This window comes from Crinia signifera, chromosome 19 (genome assembly GCF_055691185.1).
Source record: "Crinia signifera chromosome 19, ASM5569118v1, whole genome shotgun sequence".
In the NCBI taxonomy this organism is placed as follows: Eukaryota; Metazoa; Chordata; class Amphibia; order Anura; family Myobatrachidae; genus Crinia; species Crinia signifera.
This window is the reverse complement of record NC_139226.1, coordinates 138469951-138496518: the sequence shown is the minus strand read 5'-3', so window position 1 is coordinate 138496518 and position 26568 is coordinate 138469951. Positions and strand designations below refer to the sequence as shown.

General features: G+C 49.8%; 1 protein-coding gene across 2 annotated transcripts in view; it reads left to right on the top strand.

Moving 5' to 3' along the window:
- Positions 1 to 26568, top strand: part of UBE4B (ubiquitination factor E4B) — a 51923-nt gene that overhangs the window by 21623 nt on the left and 3732 nt on the right. The window contains exons 6-27 of one of the 2 annotated variants that reach the window (XM_083163493.1): positions 318 to 543; positions 1717 to 2064; positions 5078 to 5191; positions 6497 to 6623; positions 7369 to 7469; positions 7903 to 8017; positions 8275 to 8358; positions 11523 to 11579; positions 13677 to 13793; positions 14562 to 14660; positions 18123 to 18236; positions 18319 to 18517; positions 18728 to 18866; positions 19576 to 19675; positions 21130 to 21257; positions 22330 to 22428; positions 22663 to 22898; positions 23732 to 23858; positions 23987 to 24131; positions 24321 to 24455; positions 24548 to 24739; positions 24975 to 25149. In XM_083163493.1, the coding sequence (XP_083019619.1) occupies positions 318 to 543; positions 1717 to 2064; positions 5078 to 5191; positions 6497 to 6623; positions 7369 to 7469; positions 7903 to 8017; positions 8275 to 8358; positions 11523 to 11579; positions 13677 to 13793; positions 14562 to 14660; positions 18123 to 18236; positions 18319 to 18517; positions 18728 to 18866; positions 19576 to 19675; positions 21130 to 21257; positions 22330 to 22428; positions 22663 to 22898; positions 23732 to 23858; positions 23987 to 24131; positions 24321 to 24455; positions 24548 to 24739; positions 24975 to 25149 (3177 nt within the window). The remainder of the gene's footprint in view (positions 1 to 317; positions 544 to 1716; positions 2065 to 5077; positions 5192 to 6496; positions 6624 to 7368; positions 7470 to 7902; positions 8018 to 8274; positions 8359 to 11522; positions 11580 to 13676; positions 13794 to 14561; positions 14661 to 18122; positions 18237 to 18318; positions 18518 to 18727; positions 18867 to 19575; positions 19676 to 21129; positions 21258 to 22329; positions 22429 to 22662; positions 22899 to 23731; positions 23859 to 23986; positions 24132 to 24320; positions 24456 to 24547; positions 24740 to 24974; positions 25150 to 26568) is intronic. The other variant, XM_083163492.1, reaches the window with a different exon arrangement.

Below are 26568 nucleotides of genomic sequence, written 5' to 3'. Positions count from 1 at the left end.
CAGACAGTCGATATGTCAGTATGTATGCGGTCGACAAAAACACAAGGTTGACATGAGTTCTTCAAGATTTTTTATTTTAGATTCCTATGTTACCATCTATGTGGAGCGAGGCCCTGTCCCTGAAACATGGCGAGGGTACACAGTACACTAGAAGGGGGTCCACAGACACCAATGACAACCTCAGAATCTCATGTCGGCTTTTTCATGTGTTGATGTTGTGGACCCTTCCCGATCACTCCTGGCTCTCAGATCTGGGATTCTTACTCTCTCCTGTGATTGGTGCCCGCCCTAAGTCTGTGTCTTCCTGTGTCTTGTAGTGTTCTCCAACTTTAAGGACTTAATCGGACAGATTCTGATGGAGGTCTTGATGATGTCCACACAGTCGAAAGATGACAACCCATTCGCCAGTCTGACGGCCACTTCTCAGCCAATCGCAGCAACGCGAATCCCAGAAACGACTTTAGTACTGAATTCGGGGTCACACCCTGGCACCAGCCCCATGTTCTGTAACCCAGGATCCTTCGGCGCCAGCTCTGTATCCAGGCAAGTGACATGCGCGTTGTGTGTAGGATTATTGTTCTAAGAGAGGAGACTCCTCCTGATGAAACCTCTCTTTGCTAAGGTGTTGTCTTTACGTGTAGCGTGTAAGACGTTATCATGTGTGTGATTCACAGATCATGAGGCCATACTACACAGCGGGAGTGGTTCTCGCCATTCAGTGATGCTGTGTAAGATGTAGTCCGCTGTCCTGCTCCTGGGGATGTTGGGGTCTGGGCTGCCTGCAGGGGTAATGCAGACACGCTGTGTAAGGCGTAGTGCACTGTCCTGCTCCTGGGGGTCTGGGCTGTCTGCTGGGGTAATGCAGACACACTGTGTAAGGCGTAGTGCACTGTCCTGCTCCTGGGGATGTTGGGGTCTGGGCTGCCTGCAGGGGTAATGCAGACCCACTGTGTAAGGCGTAGTGCACTGTCCTGCTCCTGGGGATGTTGGGGGTCTGGGCTGTCTGCTGGGGTAATGCAGACACGCTGTGTAAGGCGTAGTGCACTGTCCTGCTCCTGGGGATGTTGGGGGTCTGGGCTGTCTGCTGGGGTAATGCAGACACACTGTGTAAGACGTAGTGCACTGTCCTGCTCCTGGGGATGTTGGGGTCTGGGCTGCCTGCAGGGGTAATGCAGACATACTGTGTAAGGCGTAGTGCACTGTCCTGCTCCTGGGGATGTTGGGGGTCTGGGCTGTCTGCTGGGGTAATGCAGACATGCCGTGTTAATCATAGATCTGTATTCATGCTCGGGGCCCAATTCAGAGTTGATCACTAATTGCAGAATTTGCAAGTTGAGAGACTATCGAACTACTGCTCATGCGCACCATACACATTGCGCATGCTCAAGGGTGAATAGCGAAAGAAAATGCGTATGGAACGTAAATGCGAAGTGAGCGGAGTCTGACAGACAGGAAGCCGCGTTGTGGGTGGTAACGGCTGTTTTCTGGGTGTGTGAATAATATGCAGGTGTGCCCAGGATCTGTGATGTCCACGCCGATCAGCCTGTCTGTTGCAGATAAGTAGAAGGGTCGGAGCTTCTCTATTTGCACAGTGTGGCGGCTATCTGTAACGTCTCACATTAGCGGTCAGGTCTGAATCAGGCCCTTTGTTGTTTTATCCTCTGCTCTCCTGATGCCTAAATGTTTGTACCTGATGTTTCTCTTTCTCTGCTTCAGTCTATACGATGCTAGTCCTGCTCTCAGCACTCTCCGGGTACCTGCCAGTCACTCGCCCATCCTCCCTATACTGAATACCCATCCAAGCAGCCCTGCGCAGTCCCTGCCCGGCAGCCCTCACATCACCCAGGCCAGCCCGCCGCTAGCCCTTACCACCTCCCCGCGTTACAGGCCTTACAGTGTCACTCATTCAGGACCACTGCCCATCCCGTCCAGTCCAAGGACTGCCAACGTCTCTCCCATCATGCACCTGTCCAGCAGTCCTCGGGCAGTGCCCGCCAGCTCACCTAGACAGAGGCCTCTGTTATCTCCCAGAGTGTCCCCGAGGCTGAACCGGATGCCGCCTAGGTATTTCCTCCACGGTGTGTGTGTGCGCATGTGTGTGATTTCTGTACGTTGTGTGTGCCCCATGCATCGTTTGTTCCCAGCCCTCACCTGCACATTAGGGAAAGCTGTACGATGATGACCCGCGTCTCCATGCTTGTAAATGCATGATCACGCCTGTTACCATGGTGATTCTGTGTCACATGTGTGTTCATGCTCTCCTCTGTCTGCTGGGTACTCGCTGTAGTCATTCCCATCACGTGTAATTATCTAGTGTCCACTTCTTACACGAAGGCAGGATCACCCTACAGTCTGTGTGTGCTGTTAGTGTGTTCTAGACCTGGTGTCATAGAAAGCACCAAGTCCCAGCCAGTCACATGTAATGAGCACCAAGTCCCAGCCAGTCACATGTAATGAGCACCAAGTCCCAGCCAGTCACATGTAATGAGCACCAAGTCCCAGCCAGTCACATGTAATGATTCCCATGGGCTTTATGGCTCTTGTACTCTGCTGCATAGCCACAGGTGCCGGGCTGGTGTCTGCTCCCAGGTGACTTGTGACTGTAACCACTGCGGGTTCCGTCACACATTATAAGAAAACAGTGTCTAGTGTAACCTCTTTATTAGTACTTTCATTAGACTTAGTCTCTATTATGTTGAGGTGTGCTACCGCAAGACATGGGATAGACTCAGTTATGGGGAAACAAAAGAATGTCTGTCGTGCGGTGCACAAGAAGAAAAAATATAAAATATAACCTTTATTATATTATATTTAAAAAGTTTCAGCGAAAGAGTTTTGATAAAATAGACATACAACGTGTAAAGACTAATGAGACAATATAAAAAGGAAATGACATTCCTGATGTTGCGGGGGTTTAGCAGATAATCTTCTGGTCTGTACGGTGTTTTCACTGTATATCAATTTGTGCAATGGCAATTGTAACAATAGGTAAATTGACCTTGAAAAAGCCTACAGCGAAACGCGCGTTGGCGGTTCACATAAAAATGTGTTTTTATTGCTTTATTTAAAAATACCTACTAATGTGTACACAAGTGTGACTGGCAGCAGCGGTCCGCCGCGTACTTCCAGCGGCATTACACGCTGGAACATTACACGCTGGAACAAACAGTCATTTGGATACTGACCGTGGTGATGCTTTTAGAAAATCAAGCAGCACGCTGGCAATTATTTTTTCTAAGTGGCACCTAGAATATAAGTATATATACTATCGGGAGCTAATTTATGAGTTGACCTTATAACAAAGTTAATAGAGGGGTGAAAAGGAGCGGCCAGGACGCTGCTTGTATCCGATCCCCTACAAACATTGAAATTGGTTGATTCACCGCACACAGGGACATGGTTCCCATGCTTTAAAGACAAGACTTATATGTTGTCATATTACCTCCTAGAAACTTATAAGCTAATATTGTGTCAATTTACCTATTGTTACAATTGCCATTGCACAAATTGATATACAGTGAAAACACCGTACACACCAGAAGATTATCTGCTAAACCCCCGCAACGCCAGGAATGTCCTTTCCTTTTTATATGGTCTCATTAGTCTTTATATGTTGTATGTCCTTCACACATTATGCCTGACTAGGGGGGCTATACTGATTGCCTCACTCCCCTGCATGTTCGTGCAGGGGAGTGATGGAGAGAGTCTGCGCATTTATGCAGACGCTTCGTGTGAGCGGGCACGGTGAACTGCTTGATTGCAGTCCCCTTCGCACCTAGCAGTGCAGGCGTGGGGTGGCGGTTAAGGATCACGTCCATAGGAACGCCAGGCATTTCATGGTCATTCCCATGAACTCGCTGGGTGTTCCCATGTAAGTGTGCCTGTGACGTGGGGGGCGGGCAGCTGACGCAGCTTTGCGAGTCAGCCAGAATAAGGTCCTATGTCTCTAGGGGCTGCTGTACTTTATGTATTAGCCATTGATGGGCTGCGCACGCTGTGGTTTCCCATGTACATATAATGGCTTGGATCTGGATGTGTAAGGTGCTCACATTTATTATCCGTGTGCCTTAATAGTTTGTCCGTTTCACTCGTAATAATGACATTGAGGAGCGGAACTTGCATGTGTGTGTCCTTAGCGTCCTGCTTGCTGGTGTTTGTGGTTCATCTTACAGCGTGCATTTAAGGCTTGCGGTTTACCACAATGAATTTTGATATTTTAAAAGTGCAGCATATACTTTGGTGCCCCCTGGCTGGGTACCTGCCCATCTAGGTATAGGGATACATGATGGGCAGTAGCATGGCTTTATTACATGGTTCTGTAACTCTGGCATGATCCCAGAATGTTTGTGGGTGATAAAATGTATCTATATTGTCCTCTTACCTGGGCTCCAGCATGTTCCTCTAGCTGCATCATTGCGCCAATCACCCCTCAGCCGCTATAACAGGAAGTAACTATTAGGCTACAGAACCCCCTCCTCCTCCCCCTCTTATCTGTGCTCCAGCATGTTCCTCTAGCTGCATCATTGCGCCAGGAACCCCTTAGCCGCTATAACAGGAAGTAACTATTAGGGTACAGAACCCCCTCCTCCTCCCCCTCTTATCTGTGCTCCAGCATGTTCCTCTAGCTGCATCATTGCGCCAGGAACCCCTGAGCCGCTATAACAGGAAGTAACTATTAGGGTACAGAAACCCCTCCCCCTCCTACCTGTGCTCCAGCATGTTCCGTTAGCTGCATCATTGCGCCAATCACCCCTGAGCCGCTATAACAGGAAGTAACTATTAGGGTACAGAAACCCCTCCCCCTCCTATCTGTGCTCCAGCATGTTCCGCTAGCTGCATCATTGCACCAGGAACCCCTTAGCCGCTATAACAGGAAGTAACTATTAGGGTACAGAACCCCCTTCCCCCTTATCTGTGCTCCAGCATGTTCCGCCAGCTGCATCATTGCGCCAGGAACCCCTTAGCCGCTATAACAGGAAGTAACTATTAGGGTATGGAACCCCCTCTTCCCCTGTAACTTTTGATGCTGCCGCCCTTTGCCCAACCACCCAGTAATTGTGTTTTCATGTTGTGCCAGTGTGTATGACAACCCTTTGTCCCTCCTCTTCCTCACCCGCACCGATGAGGTTGAGGACAGCAGTGACGATGAGAATGATGAAGAGGAGTTCTCTGGTGTGCAGCTCGGGTCCAGGTACCGGTGGCATGCTGGATTGTCCGCACACTAACACTAGGATGCCAGTTGCTGTGCCCGATCAGTTTGTTGCGGATTGCTGTTACACCATGAGCGTATCTATAGAATAATGGCGGCCTTTAACAAGCTCGGCTGCATGGCGTGAGTTGTGAAATCGTTGCTTCTTTGCAGGAACAAATGTGCTGATTGGCGGCTCATTCAGACCGCCTCCTGGAAGGTATCTTCTTTATATAGCACCGCCCACTACGCAGCGCTGTCATTAGCATCTGTCCCCGTTGTAAAGAAGTCTCTATGTTGGGGATTGGACTCCAGTGCTAGCCAATGTGATACTGGGGTGTCCTACATTTTCTGTATGCCAAATTATTTGGTTCTCTTAAAGCAACTGGTACACTAAATATGTAACTATGATGTCACTGAAGCCGGGGGTCACTGCGCGCATCCGTCCTGACAATGTGTCTAATTCACGGGACAGGCTGTGTTTTCCTGCGGCCTTAAGGGGCCGGGCGGTGCCTAGCGCAGACTGTTCATCTGATTTATGTGCGTATAACACTCCAGCTTATAGGGGGGCTATGTTACACTTGGTACTTGCAGGTTTATTTCCTCCGCCTCCCTGGTGCATTCTTTCTGTTAGCAAATAGCATTAATTAAAACCTATAATAGTGATGGCTAACCTCAACACTCCAGCTGTTGTTGAACTACACATGCCAGCTGTAGTGTCGAAGTTAGCCATCAGTGACCTATAATATCGCAGTACTCCTGTAATATGTAGGTGGGCGTCATGGGTTCTATCTTTAGGAGGTGTCCTAGCACTAGGGCTGTGGGTACACCTAGGTTGCCCATGTGTAGTATAACTGGGGTGTATTTGAGGCAGATATTGGGTGACAAATAATTCTGCCCATTACACAATCCTCTGTAGTCCGGTATATACTATGCTTGGGGTTTGTGCTGTATGTAATGGGAGGATTGTGACTGCACGGATACCTGTTGTATAAGGGACACCGGCCCTGTGCTTCCACCTCTCTGTACAGGCCGTTTCTGTCACTACGCCGTGTCCAGTCCTTCCTATAGCTGCTGTCCCTCCCACAACCCGATCCTGCTAAACTATAACCTCTATTGGTGAAATGTTCTGCAGTGAATGCTGTTTGGACTTTGCCTACTAACAAGTTCTGTACAGTTTGCAGTTACTGTCTGATTTGTGGATCTCGGTACCACTGGGGAACGTGTGTCCCTGACCGGCCGGTATTGTAGGTGCAGCAGGCGGTGGTGCTGGGGATATGCTGATGTGTTCTCTCTTCTCTCCTGTAGTGGGACTAGTAGTACAGAGTCCTGCAGCGATCACTTCACTATCGAGACCTGCAAGGAGACAGAGATGCTCAACTACCTCATTGAGTGCTTTGATAGAGTGGGGATAGAGGAGAGGAAAGCACCAAAGGTAAGCCAGCGGGGATGTCCTGTTATCTCCATATAGATCCGGGCAGGAAGACCAATTCTCACCTGATTACTGGGATGTATTCATATTACTGGTGGTAGCATATTATTAGCCAAGGGTTCCATAGAGAGATTATGTCACAGGATACCATACAGATGGCTTACTACAAGGTTCTGGATAGTTCTAAGCCTTACTAATAGAAAGTGTGACTGTCCACATATCGTTTTCATTTATATGACAGACTTGTCATGTAGCCACACCCCCATAGCCCTACATTGGGTGTACACAGTCTGCTGATGCTGCTTCTTCCCCCATAACTGAGGACCATCCATCTACCCCCTGGGTTACTAGTGTGTATCGGTGTGGCAGAAGCCGTGTGTAGGGGGATAGTCTGCTCAGATGCAGCACAATGATACAGAAGACAGACGTGGAATATTCTGCAATGGCCGAGTCCTGATCTCACCCAGATCCAGCAGGACTCTCTCCTGCTGAAGACCAAGCTACAGGCAGCAGGACCCAGGGACACTACACCGGAAGACCCGGCAAAGCCTGACACAGGAGGACACCAAGCATTTGGTGATACCATGGGCTCCAGGCACTTTGTCTGCAAACAAACACTTTATTTAGACTTGGTAACTTTTCAGTGTTCCGTGTCAGTAGGGGGCCGTGTGTAATAATGACGGCGTTACCTGTTTTTGTCGGATGAGCGTAGATCTGATCCCTGCATGTTCTGTTCTCCCTCCCGCAGATGTGCAGCCAGCCAGACGTGAGCCAGCTCCTCAGCAACATCCGGTCACAGTGCATCTGCCACGCTGCTCTGGTGTTACAAGGTGCCCTCACCCAGCCACGGTAAGCAGGTCTGGTGTCACAGGCTTATAGGTTATGCACTAGCCTACATTGCACCTGGCAGAGAGAGCAGGTAACTGTGCACCTAGATACACTCCCCATATGCAGCAAGCTATCCAGGTGCACAGTATTCCCGGCCGTTAGTGTCACCTCCCCAGCTCACAAGACACCGCTGAAGCTCCTCACGTTGTACAGAACAAGAGCCAATGCTGCGCTGCCTGTATTAGCCATTGTTGTGTGTAGACCAGTCCACATTGCAGATTTGGGAAGCTGACGTGCTCCATCTGTGTCCACCCTGTGAGTGAAGCACCGCATTCCTACAGTGAGAGCTTGGGGGGTGCACTGACAGATGTAACCCCCCCCCTTCTCCCGTTACTCCATGTGTATTACCCAGATCAGTGTTCTAGTACCATCTCTCCTCTCCTCCCTGGTGCAGGTCTGTACAGCAGCAGTCCCTCCTGGTGCCATACATGCTCTGTAGGAACCTGCCCTTCGGTTTTATCCAGGAGCTTGTGAGGACGACCTATCAGGATGAGGAGGTGTTCAAACAGGTGACCTACAACCCTCTATTACAGAGCTAGTACAGTGTCGTTATTTGTGTCAGTGTTACCACGTGTGTATTGTGTGTTGTCACGTGTGTATTATATGACATTCACTATCCCCTATCACCCCTCTGTGGGTGACTTGTCCCGGGAATGTGTATGCACCTGCAGGTAAGGTTATAGAGGCGGGGGGTAATAATACACTGGGCGGGCATAGAATGCACCTACCTTATACTGGTCTAACAATAGTTCTGTGTCCCCGGCAGATCTTTATTCCCGTTCTGCAAGGCTTGGCTCAGGCTGCTAAGGAGTGTTCTCTGGACAGTGACAACTTCAAATATCCGCTAATGGTGAGGACTCTGCATATACCAGTAGAGAGGCTTATTATGTGTAATCCAGTGTGATGGAGGGGTGGCGAGGGATCGCTGTGCGGTGCTGTGTAGCAGGGCTGTGTATACTCTGATATGATCACACGACGCATGCTCTAGTTTGGGCTGGATAGTTGTTTGGTTACAGTTGGTTGTGTCTGATGCAGCCATACTGTAGACCAGGAACCAATCACTTAAGCGTAATGTTTTTCCTGCACTTGCTTCCTTTATGCTGATGCCACTACAGCAATGCCCCTGGTGTACGGCCTGCACGCTAATATAGGAGGACTGAGGCACCTATTGTCGGGGGTTCATATTGGCTGCAATACCACATATGCCAAACTGAAGCCGTCCCTGTAGTGTCTGCGTATGTCCCCTTATGTGAGCGGCTGTAAGTCTCTATATGCAGCATCTTTCCTCACATTCGCCATTCAGGAACAGTCCTGTTGGTGCCCAAATATGTGCTCATACCGAAAACTGCTGGGTGTTACCTGTGTATAGTATTACCATAGGCGTGTGACTCCTCTATAGATCCGGGTGTGAATCCCATGTGCCTGTACCCAGGGTAATACGGAGCTGCAGACACTACTGTACATTGCAGCACAGCAGGGAGAAGCTGGCAGTAACCTGTGTATAGTATTACCATAGACGTGTGATCCATCTATAGATCCGGGTGTGATTCCCATGTGCCTGTACCCAGGGTAATACGGAGCTGCAGACACTACTGTACATTGCAGCACAGCAGGGAGAAGCTGGCAGTAACCTGTGTATAGTATTACCATAGACGTGTGATCCATCTATAGATCCGGGTGTGATTCCCATGTGCCTGTACCCAGGGTAATACGGAGCTGCAGACACGTCCTGTACATTGCAGCACAGCAGGGAGAAGCTGGGTGTAACCTGTGTATAGTATTACCATAGGGGTGTGAGCCATCTATAGATCCGGGTGTGATTCCCATGTGCCTGTACCCAGGGTAATACGGAGCTGCAGACACATCCTGTACATTGCAGCACAGCAGGGAGAAGCTGGGTGTAACCTGTGTATAGTATAACCATAGGCGTGTGATCCATCTATAGATCCGGGTGTGATTCCCATATGTCTGTACCCAGGGTAATACGGAGCTGCAGACACTACTGTACATTGCAGCACAGCAGGGAGAAGCTGGCAGTAACCTGTGTATAGTATTACCATAGGCGTGGTACCCATCTATAGATCCGGGTGTGATTCCCATGTGCCTGTACCCAGGGTAATACGGAGCTGCAGACACGTCCTGTACATTGCAGCACAGCAGGGAGAAGCTGGCAGTAACCTGTGTATGGTATTACCATAGGCGTGTGATCCATCTATAGATCCGGGTGTGATTCCCATGTGCCTGTACCCAGGGTAATACGGAGCTGCAGACACGTCCTGTACATTGCAGCACAGCAGGGAGAAGCTGGCAGTAACCTGTGTATAGTATTACCATAGGCGTGTGATCCATCTATAGATCCGGGTGTGATTCCCATGTGCCTGTACCCAGGGTAATACGGAGCTGCAGACACGTCCTGTATATTGCAGCACAGCAGGGAGAAGCTGGGTGTAACCTGTGTATAGTATTACCATAGGCGTGTGACCCATCTATAGATCCGGGAGTGATTCCCATGTGCCTGTACCCAGGGTAATACGGAGCTGCAGACACTACTGTACATTGCAGCACAGCAGGGAGAAGCTGGGTGTAACCTGTGTATAGTATTACCATAGGCGTGTGATCCATCTATAGATCCGGGGGTGATGCCGATGTCCCTGTACCCAGGGTAATACGGAGCTGCAGACACTACTGTACATTGCAGCACAGCAGGGAGAAGCTGGCAGTAACCTGTGTATAGTATTACCATAGGCGTGTGATCCATCTATAGATCCGGGTGTGATTCCCCTGTGCCTGTACCCAGGGTAATACAGAGCTGCAGACACTACTGTACATTGCAGCACAGCAGGGAGAAGCTGGCAGTAACCTGTGTATGGTATTACCATAGGCGTGTGATCCATCTATAGATCCGGGTGTGATTCCCATGTGCCTGTACCCAGGGTAATACGGCGCTGCAGACACTACTGTACATTGCAGCACAGCAGGGAGAAGCTGGCAGTAACCTGTGTATAGTATTACCATAGGCGTGTGATCCATCTATAGATCCGGGGGTGATTCTCATGTGCCAGTACCCGGGGTAATACGGAGCTGCAGACACGTCCTGTACATTGCAGCACAGCAGGGAGAAGCTGGGTGTAACCTGTGTATAGTATTACCATAGGCGTGTGACCCATCTATAGATCCGGGTGTGATTCCCATGTGCCAGTACCCGGGGTAATACGGAGCTGCAGACACTACTGTACATTGCAGCACAGCAGGGAGAAGCTGGCAGTAACCTGTGTATAGTATTACCATAGGCGTGTGACTCCTCTATAGATCCGGGTGTGATTCCCATGTGCTTGTACCCAGGGTAATACGGAGCTGCAGACACGTCCTGTACATTGCAGCACAGCAGGGAGAAGCTGGGTGTAACCTGTGTATAGTATTACCATAGGCGTGTGACCCATCTATAGATCCGGGTGTGATTCCCATGTGCCAGTACCCAGGGTCATACGGAGCTGCAGACACGTCCTGTACATTGCAGCACAGCAGGGAGAAGCTGGGTGTAACCTGTGTATAGTATTACCATAGGCGTGTGACCCATCTATAGATCCGGGTGTGATTCCCATGTGCCTGTACACAGGGTAATACGGAGCTGCAGACACTACTGTACATTGCAGCACAGCAGGGAGAAGCTGGCAGTAACCTGTGTATAGTATTACCATAGGCGTGTGACCCATCTATAGATCCGGGTGTGATTCCCATGTGCCAGTACCCGGGGTAATACGGAGCTGCAGACACTACTGTACATTGCAGCACAGCAGGGAGAAGCTGGCAGTAACCTGTGTATAGTATTACCATAGGCGTGTGACTCCTCTATAGATCCGGGTGTGATTCCCATGTGCCTGTACCCAGGGTAATACGGAGCTGCAGACACGTCCTGTACATTGCAGCACAGCAGGGAGAAGCTTTATGTACCATATATATGACTGGGCCACTGGCAGCGTACCTTCTACTGATGCTGATCTGTTCTCTCTGCAGGCACTAGGCGAGCTCTGTGAGATAAAGTTTGGGAAGACTCACCCTGTCTGCTGCCTGGTAAGTTCTATGTCACTGTATGCCTGTGTACATATACGTCACTATCATGGTGACACATCACTGTGCTACACTCAGGGGTTCTCTCCGCACTGACGCACCTTTACCTGTACAATGAGACCCGTGTATGGAACCGCATCTTCTCTCCATCGCTGTGCTACGCTCAGGGGTTCTCTCTGCACTGACGCACCTTTACCTGTACAATGAGACCCGTGTATGGAACCGCATCTTCTCTCCATCGCTGTGCTACGCTCAGGGGTTCTCTCTGCACTGACGCACCTTTACCTGTACAATGAGACCACTGTATGGAACCGTATCTTCTCTCCATCGCTGTGCTACGCTCAGGGGTTCTCTCTGCACGGACGCACCTTTACCTGTACTATGAGACCCGTGTATGGAACCGTATCTTCTCACCATCGCTGTGCTACGCTCAGGGGTTCTCTCTGCACTGACGCACCTTTACTTGTACAATGAGACCCGTGTATGGAACCGTATCTTCTCTCTATCGCTGTGCTACGCTCAGGGGTTCTCTCTGCACGGACGCACCTTTACCTGTACAATGAGACCCGTGTATGGAACCGTATCTTCTCTCCATCGCTGTGCTATGCTCAGGTTCTCTCAGCGCTGACGCACCATTACCTGTACAATGAGACCACTGTATGGAACCGTATCTTCTCACCATCGCTGTGCTACGCTCAGGGGTTCTCTCTGCACTGACGCACCATTACCTGTACAATGAGACCCGTGTATGGAACCGTATCTTCTCTCCATCGCTGTGCTACGCTCGGGGGTTCTCTCCGCACTGACACACCTTTACCTGTACTATGAGACCCGTGTATGGAACCGTATCTTCTCACCATCGCTGTGCTACGCTCAGGGGTTCTCTCTGCACTGACGCACCTTTACTTGTACAATGAGACCCTTGTATGGAACTATATCTTCTCTCCATCGCTGTGCTACGCTCAGGGGTTCTCTCCACACTGACGCACCTTTACCTGTACAATGAGACCACTGTATGGAACCGTATCTTCTCTCCATCGCTGTGCTACGCTCAGGGGTTCTCTCTGCACTGACGCACCTTTACCTGTACAATGAGACCCTTGTATGAACCGTATCTTCTCTCCATCACTGTGCTACGCTCAGGGGTTCTCTCCGCACGGACGCACCTTTACCTGTACTATGAGACCCTTGTATGAACCGTATCTTCTCTCCATCGCTGTGCTATGCTCAGGGGTTCTCTCCGCACTGACGCACCATTACCTGTACAATGAGACCCTTGTATGAACCGTATCTTCTCTCCATCACTGTGCTACGCTCAGGGGTTCTCTCCGCACGGACGCACCTTTACCTGTACTATGAGACCCGTGTATGGAACCGTATCTTCTCACCATCGCTGTGCTACGCTCAGGGGTTCTCTCTGCACTGACGCACCTTTACCTGTACAATGAGACCCTTGTATGGAACTATATCTTCTCTCCATCGCTGTGCTACGCTCAGGGGTTCTCGCCGCACTGACGCACCTTTACCTGTACAATGAGACCACTGTATGGAACCGTATCTTCTCTCCATCGCTGTGCTACGCTCAGGGGTTCTCTCTGCACTGACGCACCATTACCTGTACAATGAGACCCTTGTATGGAACCGTATCTTCTCTCCATCGCTGTGCTATGCTCGGGGGTTCTCTCCGCACTGACGCACCATTACCTGTACAATGAGACCCTTGTATGAACCGTATCTTCTCTCCATCGCTGTGCTATGCTCGGGGGTTCTCTCTGCACTGACGCACCATTACCTGTACAATGAGACCCTTGTATGGAACCGCATCTTCTCTCCATCGCTGTGCTATGCTCGGGGGTTCTCTCTGCACTGACGCACCATTACCTGTACAATGAGACCACTGTATGGAACCGTATCTTCTCTCCATCGCTGTGCTACGCTCAGGGGTTCTCTCTGCACTGACGCACCATTACCTGTACAATGAGACCACTGTATGGAACCGTATCTTCTCTCCATCGCTGTGCTATGCTCGGGGGTTCTCTCCGCACTGACGCACCATTACCTGTACAATGAATCAGTTTCCTTATCTTCTCTCCCTTTTAGATCGCCTCTTTGCCCCTCTGGTTGCCCAAACCACTGAGTCCTGCCAGTGGCCGGGAGCTGCAGCGCCTGTCTTACCTTGGCTCCTTCTTCAGCCTCTCCGTGTTTGCTGAGGATGATGTAAGTCTGATAATTGCGGTTTATTTCTCTTGTCAACATAAACCTATATCCATGTGTTGTTGTCCTACACATGTAGTGTTCATTCTAGCACCCGACCATCTTTGAAAACCATGCAGTTCCTCTTCCTTACCTGGGGTGTCGTCTGCTGTAGTGCTTCTAGCACAGTGTGGTCTGTATATCAGCACTGATATGCAAACCAGACCTGTGCTTGGAAACACCACAGCAGACAGCGACACCCCAGGCAGGGAACAGGAACTGCATAGGTTTTCAAAGATGGTGGGTGCTAGAATGAAGTGGTCATGTGCCTATTGGGGCCTGTTTAAACATTGCGCATTAGTGAGTTCACACACCCTCTACGTTTCTTAATTCTGACATAACAGGGCTTACATCTTTCTATGTCCTTCAACTGATATTGTGTGTTTAAATCACCTTTTCATGTGTTTTAAATGTTCTTTGTTCTTTCAGTGTGTTTATTAATTTCATTTAAACTTTATTCTTCCAAGGATTGAAGTCAGCGGTGGTTCCTCCGAAGCATTGATGCATTCATTGTATTTAGCTGTGTGTGGTTTTTGTTTTTATTAGAACGATGTAAAGATTTTTGCCCCAGAACATTTTGTGTTGTAAGATGTAGGAATCGCAAAGTAAGCCCTTGTGTATTGTGTGCTGCAAGAAAACCCAGACAGACTGATGGGCACGGGCGGTACCGGTAACCTCTCATCCAGTGTTCTGGTGTGTTGGGATCTTGTGTAATTCTTTGTCTTTCTACAGAATAAAGTTGTTGAAAAATACTTTTCTGGGCCAACCATTACGCTAGAAAATACCCGTGTGGTCAGCCAGTCGCTGCAGCATTACTTGGAGTCAGCTCGGGTGAGTTTCCACAAGAAGGAAGACCTGCGTACAGCGCTGGCCGTTTATTCTGTGCAGATGTTTGGAGAGCTGAACAATAAGCTTCTGTGTATCTTCCTCCACGTCTCAGATGATTGTATGAAAGGCTGCAGTTCGTAAATACACCATGGCCAAGTACTGACTGTATGCCCCATATACATCAGTATATGGGCCAGCACGGATGGTGTAATGGTTATCATTACTGCCTCACAGTGCTGAGGTCATGGGTTCTATCCCCACCATGTGTTATATATACGTGGCAGTACGGACGGTGTAATGGTTACATTACTGCCTCACAGCGCTGAGGTCATGGGTTCTATCCCCACCATGTGTTATATATACGGGGCAGTACGGACGGTGTAATGGTTACATTACTGCCTCACAGCGCTGAGGTCATGGGTTCTATCCCCACCATGTGTTATATATACGGGGCAGTACGGACGGTGTAATGGTTACATTACTCCCTCACAGCACTGAGGTCACGGGTTTTATCCTCACCATGTGTTATAAATACGGGGCAGTACGGATGGTGTAATGGTTAGCATTACTGCCTCACAGCGCTGAGGTCATGGGTTCTATCCTCACCATGTGTTATATATACGGGGCAGTACGGACGGTGTAATGGTTAGCATTACTGCGTCACAGCGCTGAGGTCATGGGTTCTATCCTCACCATGGCCCTTATTCTGATCGGTGCGGCCCGATCAGAATATGCGGCCAGGACCGTGCAGGCGAATCCCCGCCTTCCATACGGATCGCCACCTCCGTCCATACGCGGATATGTGGCGGTCCGCATGAAAGTGGACGGGGATACGCCGCCTCCATCTTGGGAGCAGCCCCTGCATTCGATGGTCGCCGAACATCGAATGCAGGGCCGCACGCTCCACCAGCTCCCGCCACCCTAGACCACACGGACACTTGTCCGTATGAAATCATGTATGGGGGCGGGCAGCTGACATCCGGCGATGTCAGATGCCCGCCCCCTACACAAGCGTCACGGCTTCATTACCATGCATACGCCCCGCGTTTGCATGGGAACGCCCATGAAACGCGGGGCGTATGCATAGGGTAATGAGGCTAAGTAGCCCTACACGCCCCTCTCCGCCCCCTGTGCGGCGTATAAAGAATACGTGCGGCGAAACCGCTTGCACATGCGCAGAGTGACCTCTGCACATGCGCAGTCCAAAAACATCGGCGGTACGACCGCATGCGGAGAAATCCGCACCGATCAGAATAAGGGCCCATGTGTTATATATACGGGGCAGTACGGACGGTGTAATGGTTACATTACTGCCTCACAGCACTGAGGTCATGGGTTCTATCCCCACCATGTGTTATATATACGGGGCAGTACGGATGGTGTAATGGTTAGCATTACTGCCTCACAGCACTGAGGTCATGGGTTCTATCCCCACCATGTGTTATATATACGGGGCAGTACGGATGGTGTAATGGTTAGCATTACTGCCTCACAGCGCTGAGGTCATGGGTTTTATCCCCACCATGTGTTATATATACGGGGCAGTACGGATGGTGTAATGGTTATAGCATTACTGCCTCACAGCACTGAGGTCATGGGTTCTATCCCTCACCATGTATACGGGGCAGTACGGATGGTGTAATGGTTAGCATTACTGCCTCGCAGCACTGAGGTCATGGGTTCTATCCCCACCATGTGTTATATATATATATATATATATACGGGGCAGTACGGACGGTGTAATGGTTAGCATTACTGCCTCACAGCACTGAGGTCATGGTTTCTATCCCCACCATGTGTTATATATACGGGGCAGAATGGATGGTGTAATGGTTAGTATTACTGCCTCACAGCACTGAGGTCATGGTTTCTATCCCCACCATGTGTTATATATACGGGCAGTACGGATGGTGTAATGGTTACATTACTGCCTCACAGCGCTGAGGTCATGGGTTCTATCCCCACCATGTGTTATATATACGGGGCAGTGCGGATGGTGTAATGGTTACATTACTGCCTCACAGCGCTGAGGTCATGGGTTCTATCCCCACCATGTGTTATATATACGGGGCAGTACGGATGGTGTAATGGTTAGCATTACTGCCTCACAGCACTGAGGTCATGGGTTCTATCCCCACCATGTGTTATATATACGGTGCAGTATGGATGGTGTAAAATGGTTAGTATTACTGCCTCACAGCACTGAGGTCATGGTTTCTATCCCCACCATGTGATATATATACGGGCAGTACGGATGGTGTAATGGTTACATTACTGCCTCACAGCGCTGAGGTCATGGGTTCTATCCCCACCATGTGTTATATATACGGGGCAGTGCGGATGGTGTAATGGTTACATTACTGCCTCACAGCGCTGAGGTCATGGGTTCTATCCCCACCATGTGTTATATATACGGGGCAGTACGGATGGTGTAATGGTTACATTACTGCCTCACAGTGCTGAGGTCATGGGTTCTATCCCCACCATGTGTTATATATACGGGGCAGTACTGATGGTGTAATGGTTACCATTACTGCCTCACAGCGCTGAGGTCATGGGTTCTATCCCCACCATGTGTTATATATACGGGGCAGTATGGATGGTGTAATGGTTACATTACTGCCTCACAGCACTGAGGTCATGGGTTCTATCCCCACCATGTGTTATATATACAGGGCAGTGCGGATGGTGTAATGGTTACATTACTGCCTCACAGCGCTGTGTTATATACACCATGTGTTATATATACGGGGCAGTACGGATGGTGTAATGGTTAGCATTACTGCCTCACAGCACTGAAGTCATGGGTTCTATCCCCACCATGTGTTATATATACGGGGCAGTACGGATGGTGTAATGGTTACATTACTCCGGGTATTCTGGTTTCATCCCACATTCCGAAAATATACTGGTAGCTTATTGGCTCCCAACAAATTAACCCTAGAATGTCTGTGTGTGCGTGTACATGTGGTAGGGAATATAAATTGTAAGCTCCACTGGGGAAGGGACTGTTGTGAGTGTTAGACTATTCTCTGTACAGCGCTGCGGAATATGTGTGCGCTATATAAGAAACTGGTAATAAATAAATAATACATCCTTCTTTCCTCCTTTTTATCCGTACTCAATCATCTCCCTTTTTTCCTTCTGTGTTACTGGGGTTTTTGCTTTGATTAGTTGGTGTCTTCCCACTGGAGGGGCTTTTACTTTGTGGCTGAGGTTTCCGCATAGCTGCAGGTTCATCAATGTAGGAGCTCCCTGTGTTTTGCAGAGAATTATTACTAGTCACCTAATGTCTGGCCTGGTACAGTCTCTGCCTCGCCCCCTGGTGGTGACAAACATCAGGGATTTCTACTGTACCCCATGTGGGTCAAATAAAAAATATTTATTGGAAGATTATGATGTACAAGCATTTGCTACGTATTCAAATGAGTTAAATCCAGATATTCTCTGGTTGTTTTTATTCAGCAAGAATTGTTTAAGATTCTGCACAGTATCCTGCTGAACGGAGAGACCAGAGAGGCCGCTCTGAATTACATGGCGGCTCTGGTGACTGGTAACATGAAGAAGGCCCAGATGCAGGTACGGTACCACCACCACACCATACCACCACCACCCGTCACCTGCAGGACACCACTCATTCATCTCTCCTTGTGAACTGCAGACAGATGACCGGCTGGTGTCCACCGATGGGTTCATGCTGAACTTCCTCTGGGTACTTCAACAGCTCAGTACAAAGATCAAGCTGGAGACTGTGGACCCCATGTATATCTTCCATCCCAAGTGTCGCATCGCTCTGCCCAATGATGAGACACGTATCAAAGCCACCATGGAGGAGGTGACCAGCTGGATGTCTGAGCAGAGTACGTGTCCTATTGCTGTACTTGTAGTAGGTGCGAGGGATTGTTCTGGTAACTGTAGCGAAGGCCATTGGCTGATCTATGCTGTTGCAGATATAGTGTGTCCTATGTATTACTGGAGTATCCAATTACAGAGCACAGTGTATCCAGGCTCGTAAGGGGAGAAACTAAACGCCATTTTATAATGTGTCATTTCTGTTCCAACCTTTCTAGGTCAGGATCCGTCGTCTTTTTCTGAGCCCAAGTTTCCCACAGAGTGCTTCTTCCTCACCTTACACGCTCACCACCTTGCTGTCTTACCCAGCTGCCGGCGTTATATCCGGCGGCTAAGAGCCATCCGGGAGCTGAACAGGTGAGTGTCGCTCCAACCTCAGTCTGCTCCCGGGCCGGCGCCAAGACTAATCCCGGGTTGTTCAGGTGTGGAATACAGTGGGAGCAGACGTGCTGGCTTAGTTTGGCACTGAAGGACCTTCATCTGTAGTGTATCTCGGGTTTGGATTGTTCTTGTAGATAATGACTTTATATGAAGTGTAATTATTTGGTAATGAAGAACAGTCCAGCCTTATTTACGGCCAATATATGAGCGAGTGTCCAGAACTGTCCTTCTTGATGGATATGAGGTGTGTTTAATGGGGGGGGGGGGGGGGGTTTGAGTTTATGGCAAAAAGGAGGTTATAGATTGGTGAGAGTGGGATGCCTTAATATTTAGGAGTAGCCCCCACCACTACTGGTTTCCCAAACAGGAGCAGCGGTGCCTTGTGCCATTATGTATGGATGATGGGATCGGTGGCAGTCCCTAACACAATGGGAAAGCTGTGCAGTATGTCTGAAATGAGGAGCCGGTCTCTCTGTAAGATCCCTTCTTAGGTTTTTGTTGCAGACTACTTTACCTTTACTAAAGGAGATTTGGGAATAGTTCCATAAGTCTCCACTAGGGGTAGACTGCAGCAGAGTAGCTTGCGGGGTTATACAGCTCAGCACTTCCTATCGTTTGCAGCATAACTATTCCATAGCGATGGAGAATAATTCCCCCTTATGCCATAACGTTCTCCTGATTGCAGGACGGTGGAAGAGCTGAAGAACAATGAGAGTCAATGGAAAGATTCCCCTCTGTCTGCCAGACACAGAGAGATGCTGAAACGGTGCAAAACTCAGCTCAAGGTTTGTGTAACAGTAACCGGCCAGGGCCCGGCATTATATCACTTACAGGTTCTGTAGCGCAGTACAGAGAGATGCTGAAACGGTGCAAAACTCAGCTCAAGGTTTGTGTAACAGTAACCGGCCAGGGCCCGGCATTATATCACTTACAGGTTCTGTAGCGCAGTACAGAGAGATGCTGAAACGGTGCAAAACTCAGCTCAAGGTTTGTGTAACAGTAACCGGCCAGGGCCCGGCATTATATCACTTACAGGTTCTGTAGCGCAGTACAGAGAGATGCTGAGACGGTGCAAAACTCAGCTCAAGGTTTGTGTAACAGTAACCGACCAGGGCCCGGCATTATATCACTTACAGGGTCTGTAGCGCAGTACAGAGAGATGCTGAAACGGTGCAAAACTCAGCTCAGGGTTTGTGTAACAGTAACCGATCACGGCCCGGCATTATATCACTTACAGGTTCTGTAGCGCAGTACAGAGAGATGCTGAAACGGTGCAAAACTCAGCTCAAGGTTTGTGTAACAGTAACCAACCACGGCCCGGCATTATATAACTTACAGGTTCTGTAGCGCAGTACAGAGAGATGCTGAAACGGTGCAAAACTCAGCTCAGGGTTTGTGTAACAGTAACCGATCACGGCCCGGCATTATATCACTTACAGGTTCTGTAGCGCAGTACAGAGAGATGCTGAGACGGTGCAAAACTCAGCTCAAGGTTTGTGTAACAGTAACCGGCCAGGGCCCGGCATTATATCACTTACAGGTTCTGTAGCGCAGTACAGAGAGATGCTGAGACGGTGCAAAACTCAGCTCAAGGTTTGTGTAACAGTAACCGGCCAGGGCCCGGCATTATATCACTTACAGGTTCTGTAGCGCAGTACAGAGAGATGCTGAAATGGTGCAAAACTCAGCTCAAGGTTTGTGTAACAGTAACCGACCACGGCCCGGCATTATATCACTTACAGGTTCTGTAGCGCAGTACAGAGAGATGCTGAAACGGTGCAAAACTCAGCTCAAGGTTTGTGTAACAGTAACCGACCACGGCCCGGCATTATATCACTTACAGGTTCTGTAGCGCAGTACTTACTGAATGGAACAGATACAAACCATTTCCAAACACTCGGAGGAGAGGACATTGGTCAGAAGAGCTAGAAATCCAGGGGGATACGGGGGCATTTAATAGTGAGATGGGAGGAGCTGAGACTAGGGGAAAGGCTGATGGAGGACTGACCACATGGCTGTTACATATACATTTGTGGGGGGGGAGACTGACGGACAGACATCTAATAGATGCTGGCAGTTAGAATAGGAAGAGGTGGGCTGGTGTCATTGGTAGGGGGGCATGTCCCTACATGAGGAAGGGGCCTTGGTTTATCATCTGATGGATATCTATGCAGTGAGCTGTGAGAACAGGATGGTACTTGGATTACAGATGTAACCGGACCCCCTCTCCCACCTACAGAAACTCGTACGCTGCAAGGCATGTGCTGACGCCGGCCTGCTGGACGAGAACTTCCTCCGAAAATGCCTCAATTTCTATGGAATGGTTATACAGCTGCTATTACGCCTGATGGATCCTGCTTACCCAAAGTGAGTTTGGCTGACTGCAGCCGTCACCTTGTACTAAACGTGGACACTGAAGCCACGATGTGTCGGTTTGAGCCTCGGTCCCACCTCTCGCCTGTTCTGTCGTATATGAATGCTATACTGCGGCTAGCTCCCAGCAGTCTGTGCACTCGCCTCTTCCGGGCTGTTACATTGTGATATCAGATAATTCGTGCACTTTGTCTTTCTCACACCATGTAATCACCCGCGATTTTCCGTAGCTAGCGCAATTCTGGCGAGGTTTACTGCTTTGCCATTTTAAAATGATTGCCGCTTTAAATCTCTATAAATTCTGGTCAGAATTGTGGTGGCTGCTGTGAATTGCTGCCGGTTAAGGTGCCCACACACTAGAAAGATCTGCGATCTTAAGATGTGCGCATAAATTAGCCTTCAAATCTTTTTGCCCGTCCTGGACATAAGATTTCAGGCAAGCGCACATCTTTACCATCGATTTTTCGACCGATTATCGGTAAACTTCGGACGATATATCGGAAATCGGCCAAAAAATCGTTCTTGTGTGTGGGCACCTTTACATTTGCTCTGAGGCTTATGAAGGACACTCCCTATTTCGGAGCGATGTGTCTTGCAGTGTATACCTGTTTTATATTCTGTAATAGTTTTTGTATTGTACGACGTCACGACGTAAGCGGGTAGTGTTCGTTCTCACAGCACGGGAATGGGCTGATTTCTGTCCCTGTAATGCAGTGGTTCCCAAACTGTGTGCCTAGGCTCCCTGGGGTGCCTCGGAACACTTGCAGGGGTGCCTCGGGTTGGTCATCCACGACCAATTCAAATTATTTATGATCAATTATTTCTGGACAAAACCAGTGCTGGCGGCTGCCAATCATAAAATGTGTACAATCAGAACCAAATCCTGCCCTTTACCACATAACTGAACCTAAGAAGCACATATAAACACAATCTTCTTCATTTGATATATCTTTTTTGGGGCCTAGAGGTGCCGTGGAAAAATTCTGATACTCTAGGGTGCCGTGATTAGAATAAAGATTGGGAACCCCTGCTGTAATGTATTATCTCTGTCTCTCTCTCTCTGTAGTATAACGCTGCCTTTACACCCTGACATTCCCAAGATCTTTGCTGCACTGCCTGAGTTTTATGTAGAAGATGTTGCTGAATTTTTGTTTTTTATCGTGCAGTAAGTACTCTGTATTATGTCGATTTTATATGTACAATGTCCCGTGCCGAGTCTATGCTCACTAGGCTACTCCAGTGGTGTCTGTCCGCCCTCTCAGGACCCCGGGTCACTGACTGTTGCTGTTATCTGTTGCTTGATTCCACGTTCCTGTGTATTGTACGTAGCGTTAGTGGTTTATGCCACTGTCCCAGATTTCGGGCAGTGTTCTCAGTGTGGTCTTTGTCGTCCTCCTAGATACGCTCCTCAGGTTCTTTTCGAGTCCTGCACACAGGATGTTACAACATTCTTGGTGGTGCTGCTGTGCAACCAGAACTATATCCGGAACCCTTACCTTGTGGCCAAGCTGGTGGAGGTTATGTTTGTAACGAATCCCGCCATCCAGCATCGGACTCAGAAGTTCTTTGAAATGATTGAAGGTCACCCATTGTCAATCAAACTCCTCGTGCCATCCCTGATGAAGTTTTACACAGGTAAGGAAAGACGCATCTGTTTTGCATAGCGGCCGTGATGGTATACCGGAATACAGATCATGCTTGGCAAGCCAGCGGCTCTCCAGCCAAAAACTTTCTCTGATTTCCATGGACCCAGCAGCTTAAAGTCATAATATGAACAACGCCAGATCGCGCCCCCCCCCCCCCCCCCCCCCCTCGCGGGTGTATCTGCCAGTTCTTTACTCAGAGTCTTTGCTGAAGCTGAACAAAATCTATAGCCTAAAACGTTTTATGTTCTGTAGCCAAGTTGAGGATTCCTTTTAAGGTGCGTACACACGGGCGATTTTGTGCGAAATCGCAGGAAATATGGTCGCTGAGTGACCATATTGCCCGCAATGGGAGTGTGCACTGGCGATATATCGCCGGGTACGCGCTCCCGTTTTTGCCCCTGGGGTGATCGCTGGTCGCAGGAACATGCTCCTGCGACCAGCTGATTACCACTGCCGGGCTCCCCCCGGCAGTTTCTTTTTCATCAGCGACCATCTCTGGTCGCTGATGTAAAGTAGAAACTGAGCAATATATCTCCCCCATGTGTACACAGCATAAGCTATACTTAGTAGTGAATGAGCCGCAAGCTTCCTCAGCTGCGGGGTAAGGGCGCGCTCTGCCTCGGCGGGCCGCGACCTTCTGCTGACAACCCGCTCATGTCTTCTGCCGGACTGATTTCCTTCCCTTAGTTCTGCTTTGTTTGAGCTGAGCGGTTTTCTCCGAGCCGGCAGCTCAGCCATAGCTGTAGTAATGTGGCTGATGCCCCTGTGCGGCCTGGAATAGTTATTGCGGTCACTGATAATCTTTCCTCCTCTTCTTCTCAGATGTTGAGCACACCGGCGCTACCAGCGAGTTCTACGACAAGTTCACCATTCGCTACCACATAAGCACCATCTTCAAAAGCCTTTGGCAGAATCCGGCTCATCACGGCACTTTTATGGAAGAATTCAAGTGAGTGTTACGGTCCGCAAACCGCCAAAATATCAATGTAATACAAGGACCTGTGCATGCATCTGCTGCGGGTACTGGGTGGCACCATAGATTCCACGGGATGGACATTGACCTCTTTGCCTTTGCAGCTCGGGGAAGCAGTTTGTGCGCTACATAAACATGCTGATTAACGACACCACGTTCCTGCTGGATGAGAGCTTGGAGTCCCTGAAACGCATCCATGAGATGCAGGAGGAGATGAGGAACAAGGAGCACTGGGACCAGCTGCCTCGGGTAAGCGCTTCGAACATGCACTACGGTAACCCTTCACACAGGGCGGCGGCCATATTGTTTGGTTCAGCCGGTGACATGGTGGCCTGCAATAGTACAAGGCTTAGTACACCTGCCTCCGGGTTGTGCTCAGACCTACCGCATGCTGTGGCGCTTTAGCTTTTGCAATACTTACACCCCTTTCTTCTGAAGGATCAGCAGCAGACACGGCAGTCCCAGCTGGCACAGGACGAGCGCGTTTCCCGGTCCTATCTGGCGCTAGCTACAGAAACGGTCGACATGTTCCACATTCTCACTAAGCAAGTGCAGAAGCCGTTCCTGAGACCGGTGAGTGTTGGACGGTGCGGTGGCCTAGTAATGTCTCCGCTAGGATCTGCTCTCCATCTGGCTGATGCCTTGTCTGCTCGCCCCTTGTGCAGGAGCTCGGCCCACGCTTAGCAGCGATGCTGAACTTCAACCTGCAGCAGCTGTGTGGGCCCAAGTGCCGAGACCTGAAGGTGGAGAACCCGGAGAAGTACGGCTTTGAACCAAAGAAGCTGTTGGATCAGCTCACTGATATTTACCTACATTTAGACTGTGCCCGGTTTGCCAAGGCCATCGCGGATGACCAGGTGTGTGTGATTTCCTTTCTCTACAGATACCATGCTGCACCACTGACCAGCAGGGGGTGCTGTTTGTATAACCAAACTTCTAGCTGGTCTATAATCGAACGTGTGGTTACCCCCCTCCCTCACACCTGGGTACTGTTCTGGGCGAGGCAAGAATGGAGCAGATGTAGTACAGAGTGTTTTTGTAGAGCGAAAATCCCATTTGGTGGCTGAAAACTACTTTCCTTCCTCTCCTCAGAGATCCTACAGCAAAGATCTGTTTGAAGAAGTCATTTCCAAGATGAAGAAGGCCGGGATTAAATCCACCATCGCCATTGAGAAGTTCAAGCTCCTAGCGGAGAAGGTAGAGGAGATTGTGGCACGGAACGCACGGGCAGAGATAGACTACAGTGATGCGCCGGACGAGTTCAGAGGTATGTTGCCAAGTTCTACGCGCCTTTTGTCTTCACCGCTCCGTTACATCAAACAAACCATGTGCTGTGGATCTCTGCCTGTGGAAGCAGAGTGCATAAACCTAGCAACCTGTGCAGGATTAAAGACATCCATAAAACATGACCTGTTGGTGGTACCTGGGAATCCCCTGATATAAATCCTCCGGCAGACCTGTCTCCAGATATTTATCCGTAGCCCTCTGTGATCTTTGCCCGCTGCTTACTGCTGTGCGCAGGCCCATAAGGGGTCTTGGTAACAACCCTGCCTGCCATAGCTCACTGCTGTGCGCAGGCCCATAAGGTGTCCTGGTAACAACCCTGCCTGCCATAGCTTACTGCTGTGCACAGACCCATAAGGTGTCCTGGTAACGACCCTGCCTGCCATAGCTTACTGCTGTGCACAGACCCATAAGGTGTCCTGGTAACGACCCTGCTTGCCTTAGCGTACTGCTGTGCGCAGGCCCATAAGGTGTCCTGGTAACGACCCTGCTTGCCTTAGCGTACTGCTGTGCGCAGGCCCATAAGGTGTCCTGGTAACGACCCTGCTTGCCTTAGCTCACTGCTGTGCGCAGGCCCATAAGGTTACCTGGTAACGACCCTGCTTGCCATAGCTTACTGCTGTGCGCAGGCCCATAAGGTGTCCTGATAACGACCCTGCTTGCCATAGCTTACTGCTGTGCGCAGGCCCATAAGGTGTCCTGGTAACGACCCTGCTTGCCATAGCTCACTGCTGTGTGCAGGCCCATATGGTGTCCTGGTAACAACCCTGCTTGCCTTAGTGTACTGCTGTGCGCAGGCCTATAAGGGGTCCTGGTAACGACCCTGCTTGCCGTAGCGTACTGCTGTGCGCAGGCCCATAAGGTTACCTGGTAACGACCCTGCTTGCCATAGCTTACTGCTGTGCGCAGGCCCATAAGGTGTCCTGGTAACGACCCTGCTTGCCATAGCTCACTGCTGTGTGCAGGCCCATATGGTGTCCTGGTAACAACCCTGCTTGCCTTAGTGTACTGCTGTGCGCAGGCCTATAAGGGGTCCTGGTAACGACCCTGCTTGCCGTAGCGTACTGCTGTGCGCAGGCCCATATGGTGTCCTGGTAACGACCCTGCTTGCCTTAGTGTACTGCTGTGTGAAGGCCCATAAGGTGTCCTGGTAACGACCCTGCTTGCTGTAGCTCACTGCTGTGCGCAGGCCCATAAGGTGTCCTGGTAGCGACCCTACTTGCCTTAGCTTACTGCTGTGCGCAGGCCCATAAGGGGTCCTGGTAACGACCCTGCTTGCCATAGCTCACTGCTGTGCGCAGGCCCATAAGGGGTCCTGGTAACGACCCTGCTTGCCGTACCTCACTGCTGTGCGCAGGGCCATAAGGTGTCCTGGTAACGACCCTACTTGCTGTAGCTCACT